This window comes from Pinus tabuliformis, chromosome J (assembly GCF_031772625.1).
Source record: "Pinus tabuliformis cultivar Carrire ecotype Pingquan chromosome J, CPIR1, whole genome shotgun sequence".
Taxonomy (NCBI): Eukaryota; Viridiplantae; Streptophyta; class Pinopsida; order Pinales; family Pinaceae; genus Pinus; species Pinus tabuliformis.
Window position 1 is genome coordinate 830,557,354 of NC_142295.1, and position 8,551 is coordinate 830,565,904.

Here is an 8,551-nt window from a genome sequence, read left to right on the forward strand (position 1 = left end):
AATGTTGTTCTGCTTCGCTGTAGCTCACGGTCGTGTCTATCGCAAACTTAGTGATAAATCCCCCTATTATCCGGTCAAGCCAATGGTCCACAGCTCATGCAATCTTATCTTCCGATGCCTCTAGTCTACGCACTAATTCCATAGTCCACACTGTCGGTTGCTTGAGCTTACACCTTCCCTGGCTGTCGGCTAACCTCACGATCCACTCATATAGTTCAGAGGGAAAAGATGCGAAGAAGATCTCATGGCTTTTCGTATACACGTAGTGATCCAGCCACCTTTTCTCGAATACTTGCAGAGTTTTGTTTTCCTGTGTTATGAACTCATGAATCTTCTTGTCCAAATGCTCTTCAATCTCCTTTGTTTTGTTCCAGTGGCGTGACATCAGACATCCCTTAGGCAGATCCCGGTCCTGGAAATGGAACCATTTGTTAGCTACGTGGGGCCTGACCCAAGTTTAGCCAAGCAAATCCTAGTACTACTGGCCCTTTCGGCAACAGTCCGTAGAGCGCGGACTGAGGTCTCACCCAAAGTAGTATGGGAGGGTGCTGGAACCAGGTTTCTGCACCCTAGGGATGTCTTAATGAGGGTTCTGGAGGTTCGCGATCCTAATCAACGTGTTGTGCTACTCCGCGCAGTTTCCTATTCTTCGCAACCCGTGCGTACCTTCGTATTATTCCGATTCGATCCCTACTGTGCTATTTATATTAGTGCTTAACTTAGTTTGTGCAGGCCCAATAGTCTTATTACTTGTTCAACTTTTCAAATTAGCGCGCGTACTTGAAAATAATATAAATGCATAAAGAATAACCAGAACAAAGAAATACAGATCTCTGAGTAGATGCATAATATTCTGATTCAATCTTATCTTTATTAATCCTCAAGTTCAGTTATAGACTTGCCTCCGCCCTGCGCACTCAGCTGCAGGTGTCCGCGCACTCAGCTACAGACTCTACTAGGCCTCTGCACACTCAGCTGCAGAGCCTCTACCTACCAATACAACCCAATACACTTCATATTCACTTCTATCCTCTAACCATGCCCTTTTCTTTGTCTATTACTTGTCAAAACTTACTAAGACTGACTTTACCCTTAGAGCCTCGCTCTATTTATACAATCCCATGGTCCGCAGACCATGGGTAGGTCGACATACCATACATTAAATTACATTATTTTAGGGTGGACAACCCTAGACTCTCGCGCTTCATGCCCGCATTTCGCGGGGTCTTTACATTACATTTGACTAAAATTCGGGCTTCAAGCCCCAAAAACATGCTATGGGGGGATCCGCTGCCCAACAATAGTCATATGTTAGAATTCAGGTGTTTAAAAAAATTACAGGCCTAATGTGCATGAGGTAGAAGAAAGGGAACTCATTCTTAGATTAATCTTAGACAAATTAATCATATTTAAAATTATTAGATTAATCATATTTAAAATTATTAGATTAATCATATGTTGACAAATTTTGTGTCGTGCACAATTAAAACTAGCTTAGATCCATCTTAAATTTGGATCTATCAAGCGTCAAGAGGGATAAAATCTCTCGAGATGTAAACATTTCCTCAAATTTTCACTAAAAAAATTTTGTACCTCGAGAGATTTGATCCCTCAATGCTTGATAGATCCAAATTAAGATATACCCATGTTAATGTATCAATGTATTAAATTGCCATTTTGATCATTATTTTTTTATTATGTAGAAAATCAAAATATTCAAAAAAATAACGATATTATGATAAATATTAATTAACAATATATTTATTATTCATTAAAAGTTCTTTATTGAAAATTATGACTTAAGTTTGATTATAATTTTAAAAATATTAAAAATTTATATATAAATATAATAATATAATTATTATTTATTAATATTTTATAATAATTATTTTTGTTTTATAATAATAATAATATAATTTTAAAGTTAAAGGATGTTTGTATATAATATGTGATTTTGAAGGTAAAGTTTATTTATATATATATACAAATTAAGATTTTTTTTTAAGAATTGGTAATTTCAAATGATTTATTTTATGAATATTATAAATGGTTTAATGATTTACTTTATAAATATTACAAATGGGTTAATTATAACATATATTCATAAATATTACAAATGGGTTAATTATAACATATATTCATAGACTGAATCTATTTAGGAAACAAATAGTTCACTAAACCACTGAAGCTAAGATTGTTTGACAATTTGAATTTATAATTTAAAAAACATATTTTTAATTATTAAACCCATTCAAATTATAAACCCTTTTTTATTGTCATAAATATTTTATTAATTATAAATTTATAATTCATTCAAATTATAAAACACTTTTTTATTGTCATAAATATTTTGTTAATTATAAATTTTTCATAAATATTTTGTTAATTATAAATTTATATTTTTAGTCAAAGGTTAGTGAGTTTAATTCCCCACCTTAGTTATATTCATTTGAACCTATTGAAAAAAATTGATGAATAATATAAACCAAAAAGAGGTAAATAATGACATTCATTATGATTTAATCTTAATCATAGTCCTCTAACGTTATCGATTCACCAACTATTTAAAAAAATATCATAAATTTATTTTTATTTTTTAATTAATTTGTAACACATAAAACAAATCAAATATTTTTAAAACTAAATAAAAATAATTTTATTTTTAATATTTAATATTTTTTATATTTAATAATTAAAAATATTTTTAAATATTAAGTATAAATATATAAATTATAACTTTTAAAATTTAAATAAAAATATATAACAAATACATTAAATTTCCTCGTCTATCTTAATAAATATAAATTTAACTCATTCAGATCAATGAAAAATTTCGTTTTACCCTTACATATATTTCAACTCAGTGGATTTTCACGTATCCCATGCAGTGCCTTGTATAAGTTGCAAATTGTATGTCATGTTATTGCCATACTTATATTTATATTCCAATGGTCTATTATGCTTTGTTCACATAGTAATTATGTTTGATACTTATTTATTAGTCCCTGCCATCTGGCATCCGGCAGGGACTATAGTAACCGTTCGGAGGGGAGATAGCATTAATTCGCAGGGTTTTTTAGTGGTATTATTACTTATATTCTAAAGTTTGCCATCTCCCATCTGTTCGCCATCTTATTTGGCCTCTTCCCGAGGCGGAAGAGGCCGGACCATATCTTAAACCGATACTTACCCACAATCAAGTGGCCCTGACGGTGTGCGGTTTAGTTTTAATGCTGACATTAATTCCTTAATGTTTAATGTTAAGTGTTCAATTCGTTGTCTGCTAACTTGCTTGTTCTTTCGCTGCTAACGTGCTTGTTCTTTCGCAGGTGTCGGCCGTATGGTCAATGTTTGCATGGCGGGAGGTGTCCGCTTATCGGCTCGGCGGTTTTGTTCGAAGAACTAATCACTAGCATCAAGATCTGATATACAATCAGTCTGTTATTTTTGTAACTTTAAGTCGTTCAGTGGCGGATGCAAACTGGGCGTTGTCTAAATTTTATGCAGATTGCACAAACTTTGGCGGAATATGGCAGAGAAAATCTACCCTCTTTCCTTTGGATCCAGCTGGGAATGCACCTGGTGGTTCGTGACTGCAAAAACCCTAGGGTGGAATGCCTGTTGGTTGCCGAATTTCAGCAAGAAACGTGCAAGGAAAACCCCTGGGTGGAATGCCTGTTGGTTGCCGAATTTCAGCAAGAAACGTGCAAGGAAAATATTGTGCAAGGAAAATATTTTGCAGAGAGAGCCCTCACTAGGGTTTCCTGGTTGTGCAATGGGGTTTGGCCGGAGCTGGTTACTACTGATCTGTTATTGCAGGGCGGAGGTCAGTCTTTGCTTCTCTCCTACGACTATTGTTGGATATGGGTCTGGATATGGAACTATCCGAAGGTGAGCTATAGGGTATGGGTATTTATCTTAATCTGCTGGACCTCCCGCGGCAGGTAGCCTTACCAAGTCTGACATTCAGGTAAGTGGCGAAAATTAAATCCAGTGAACAGGATGATTCAGGGCATTTCACTGGCCTCGCTTCGTTCAGGAGCCGAATTAACTAAGACCGGAGCCAAATTAAGAGATGTTGGTCTCGAGCAGGGTTGGGCTGGCTCCTCATCACGCTACTGTTGGGCTTGCTATTCGTAAGGCTTCGTGTTGGGCTTGCTCCTCGTAAGGCTGGTGAAGCGCTTGAAATCCGACTATCTGTTGATGCGAGCTAAATTAATGCTTTGTTCAAGTAACAGATCTGGTTGCCCTGGTCCCCGGCTCCAGATTCACCACCATCACTTACAGCATATCCAGGCGCAGATAGAGATCACAGATTGACCCTTTATCGATTGATTCGGGATATGGGAGAGATCACATCCAGCGTTCTAACTGCAGTTCTTGCCTCTTGAGGTACATTCATCTCAGTTTTCAAACTGTTTATAAATAGCTATCAAATGTCAATACAATCGATTTATCGCAGCACAGACCTAAGCTTATAACTCCCTCCTGCAGCAGGGTTTACTGGGCTGGTGAGACGTGGTGAGACATGAGACACGGTCAGGGCTACTCCCGGTCCATCCTTTGTGAAAAGCTGTGTGTTTGGCAGCTGAGTTTCTGTGAAGGCACTTGGTCTTTCGTTAAACCTCTGGTGGTGAAGCAGTAGGACACGCGTAGCACATGCAAATTCTATATATCACTGTTAACCATCATTTTATTTGTATGTAACCATTGTCGACATAACATAGAAATCATCCTACACAAAAAGCTATGTGGGACCTACCATGGCTCTAAGGGATTGTTCTTCGGAGTGGTTCTTTCTATTAACCTTTTCACATAATCATTAATTTCTTGAATTGGCAACTGTCTTCAATAGTCTTCATTCTTTCGTGTCTTTTTGGCTGTGTATTCTTTTCACCTCTAGTTGTCGCTGTGCATTGAACACACATCTATGGAATTTAAAGAATTTACATATCTAGATTGGCTCTGAGCTACATGGTATGGTTGCATCTTCCAGCATTCTTTTTGCAAGATGAGGATACTGATGGGCTGGACTGCTCCGTAAGTTACACTGGTCCAGGTGACCCTGTTCCGGTATAATAAAAATGTCAATATTTCTTGGGAATGTTTTAAGTAAATCATAGTGGTGTTAATGGATCTACTACTTGATAAGTGGTTAAATTTAATAATTTCTCGTTGTGAAATTCAGAAAAATAGTTCTTACGAAATTCTGAAAACAAATTTAGCCAGTCCACTTATTGAGTTACTTTTCATTTAATTATACTGTGAGAATTGGTAATGGAGAAGGTTCTGTGTTTGACATGCAGGGTACTGCATGAGAAAGACCATGGAAAGGGGATGTCTCGTAACACCACCTTCTTCATGGCCATGACCTGCAGCTTTTGCTACTATGTATTCCATGGTTATCTATTCTCAACCCTGACCAGTGTATCGTGGGTGTGCTGGATTTGGCCTCACTCTGTCACAGCACAGCAGATTGGCTCCGGCATGAATGGCCTCGGACTAGGTGCCTTTGGTTTCGATTGGAGCAGCATCGCAGACTTCTTGTTCAGTCCTCTTATTTCTCCATTCTTTGCCATTATGAATGTCATGGTTGGTTATGTCTTCGTAGTATACTTTGCAGTCCCTCTTGCTTATTGGGGCACTAACATGTACAATGCAAAGGCTTTTCCTATTTTCAGCTCCGATTTGTTCACAGCCCAAGGTCAAAACTATAATATTTCACAGATTGTGAACAATAAATTTGAGCAGGATCTCGCTGCTTACAATCAGAATGGTCAAATACATATGAGATTGTTTTTTGCTCTGACTTGTGGGTTTGGATTTGCAACCATTGCTTTTACAATTACCCATGTCGCTCTATTCTATGGGAAGTAAGTTCTGATTTTTGTATTGACTTGACTTCCATTACTGCTTTCTTGCAAGATCATCAATTATGGATGTTAGTTTAAATGACATGCGTTGTTATGGTGCAGGGAAATATGGCAGCGTGCTGTAGCAGCATCCAAAAACAATCGGCCTGATATCCATACTAAATTGATGCGCAAATACCCTGACATCCCACAATGGTGGTTCTACACTCTCTTGTTTGGGACTGTTGCTGTTGCCTTTGCACTCTGTAAATATACATTAATTATGACTTCAGAATTATTATTCTAGAACTATTTATTTCAAATTTTATTCTTTTATGAATTTCTCTCTCGGGCCATTTGTGCCAGACTAGGTATATAGGTGGGCAGACCACATCAGTAGTAGAACCCTGGTGAATGACGTAACACTCTGTCATCCTCACGAGTGAGCCAATGCCTCATTGGCTGGATGGGCATGATATTGATTGAGATTTACTCATAGTTCTCTTTCGAAAGTTTCTGAAAGGACCTAATAAGGACCGAAAAAAGGTAAAATTCAAGTTTGAACTTTGCAAAAACATGATTTTATCATTGTGTCTGTATTGGTCTTTGTACATTGTTTATTAGACAGCTTTGTGTAACTTCTACACTTCTTCTTGTTGCAGTTTGATAGGAGGTTTCAGCTGTTGGGTTATGCAGGTGTGGTTTTATTGAATGTGACAATGTGGAGCTGCTATGTCAGCAGTCTTAAGGCTCTAACTTCGTTGCAAGCTACAGTTGTGAACTTTGCTACCAATTTTTTGGTTTCGGGATTAACTGGCCTCTTTCTCTTCAAGGAATCATTATGCATAATCGTATTTTTCAAGGCCAATAAGTTTTATATTCCCAGTAGGGTCAGTGGAACTTCAAAACAAGTGACCAGAAATTAAAACACAAAGATTGATTCTGCCACCAGTTAACTCTGAATTTCTCACAGTGGTTTGTAGGTGCCTTTCTAATTGTTTTCGGTACTCTCATCCTCAGCAAATCAAGCACTACACCAGAGCATACTTTGCATGCTGCCAGGAGTAAGCTGCAATGAATGTCATCGTTAATGGAAGTTTGTGATTTTGAGAAAAAAAAGTTGCGTACTGAATATCTTCTCAGGGAGTTGCATGTTGATGGAGCAAGATGTGAAAACTAAATTCAAGTTTCTGTTTCTGTTGGGATACAACATTTTTGAAAAATACAAATTGCAAAATTGTATTGATTATCACTCTATGGACTATACTTGGGTCAAATTTTGGGAAGGTCACGAGTGTTCTGATTGGTGAAATTGATGCCTGGAATTTAATTTAATGAGGAAGTGCTGTATTTTCAGCATGGTTTCATTGAATTGTAGGCTCTGCGAGGGAGTCGAGGAACAAATACCAAAAGCATTATGATCACCTTTCTGTGTTTGTTACTTGTTACTAACCATGCTTTAAAGTTTATTCCATAAGTAGTGGGTACTTAGCTTCTCCATCGTTTGTACTTAGCTTACTTACTGTGATGTGCTTTGATTACAGATATGCCATTGTTTATTAGACAGCTTTGTGTAACTTCTACACTTCTTCTTGTTGAACTTCCAGGTTTTTTTAAATCCCCTGGTTTCATTTTTTATCTTAATAGTAATAACAAGGTGACTATATTCATTGTTAGTTTTGTAATATGTATAAAATGATTGCATTGATTCAGAAAGTCCCATAATGGTATAAGTTATCACATATACATGTTTTGTTTTGTTTTTTATCTTCAATACAAGCCTTCAAAAGGGCTACACCATAAAGAGTGGATTCCCGCTTAGCTACCTGGTCTGTGGGACAGTAATTACCAAAAACACTGAAAAGTTGTATTCGATTTCATCCCTTTGAAACTCATTGCATATAGGTGGGCAGACCACATCAGTAGTAGAACCCTGGTGAATGACGTAACAATCTGTCATCCTCACGAGTGAGCCAATGCCTCATTGGCTGGATGGGCATGATATTGATTGAGATTTACTCATAGTTCTCTTTCGAAAGTTTCTGAAAGGACCTAATAAGGATCGAAAAATGGTAAAATTCAAGTTTGAACTTTGCAAAAACATGATTTCATCATTGTGTCTGTATTGGTCTTTGTACATTGTTTATTAGACAGCTTTGTGTAACTTCTACACTTCTTCTTGTTGCAAAAGAAAAGAGGGCTTCTCCATGCAACCCTGCTTCTCCATGCAACCCTTCTTTCCCATAGACATTAAGAAGAGAATTGTATGTGATTCTACATGGGGACATCCCTTTGCCTTCATCTCTTTGAAAATATTGGATGCTTCTTCATACAACTCTCCTCTGCCACATACATCTATAATGGTATTGTAGGTGCATTCATCAGGTTTAATTCCCTGAGTTTTCATCTCCTCAAAAAGTGATACAACTTTATTCCAAGAATTACCCATCTTGCCGTATACATCAAGCATTACATTGTAGGTGACAATATTTAGTTCACATCCACCTTCCTCCATTCTCTTGAACAGAGAGATCGCTTCTCTGTACATACCATTCTGGGAATAAGTAGAAATTAAAGAGGTATAGGCATAGGCATTCATAGGATAACCTTCTAGGGGAAGATTATGAAACAAGTCAGTTGCTTTAGAGCATTGAGCCTCTATGCCTAAAATCCTGATCATGACTGCAATTGTTTGTGCA

The 8,551-nt window shown here is 36.9% G+C and overlaps 1 protein-coding gene across 7 annotated transcripts; it reads left to right on the forward strand.

The window, feature by feature from the left end:
• The first annotated feature begins 3,725 nt into the window (after positions 1 to 3,725).
• On the forward strand, positions 3,726 to 8,024 carry LOC149229277 (oligopeptide transporter 4-like). Of its 7 annotated transcripts, none has more exons than XM_089378545.1 (6): positions 3,726 to 4,392; positions 4,495 to 5,040; positions 5,307 to 5,873; positions 5,976 to 6,118; positions 6,224 to 6,398; positions 6,515 to 8,024. In XM_089378545.1, the coding sequence occupies exons 2-5, from the start codon at positions 5,012 to 5,014 to the stop codon at positions 6,229 to 6,231; spliced, it is 747 nt and encodes a 248-aa protein (XP_089234671.1). In that variant the 5' UTR covers positions 3,726 to 4,392; positions 4,495 to 5,011; the 3' UTR covers positions 6,232 to 6,398; positions 6,515 to 8,024. The 7 variants fall into 7 exon arrangements, with proteins under 7 accessions (XP_089234671.1, XP_089234672.1, XP_089234675.1 ...); XM_089378546.1 differs by having other exon boundaries at positions 6,219 to 6,398; positions 6,515 to 8,023; XM_089378549.1 differs by having other exon boundaries at positions 5,976 to 6,068; positions 6,219 to 6,398; positions 6,515 to 8,023.
• Positions 8,025 to 8,551: the final 527 nt, after the last annotated feature.

What these genes read in the sequence shown, in the direction of transcription:
- LOC149229277 (XM_089378543.1), top strand. Translation starts at nt 5,012, where the DNA reads ATGAGGATACTGATGGGCTGGACTGCTCC. An exon ending in CTGATGGGCTGGACTGCTCC is followed by an intron (nt 5,041 to 5,306) that starts GTAAGTTACACT and finishes TTTGACATGCAG; the next exon opens with GGTACTGCATGAGAAAGACC. An exon ending in GTCGCTCTATTCTATGGGAA is followed by an intron (nt 5,874 to 5,975) that starts GTAAGTTCTGAT and finishes GTTATGGTGCAG; the next exon opens with GGAAATATGGCAGCGTGCTG.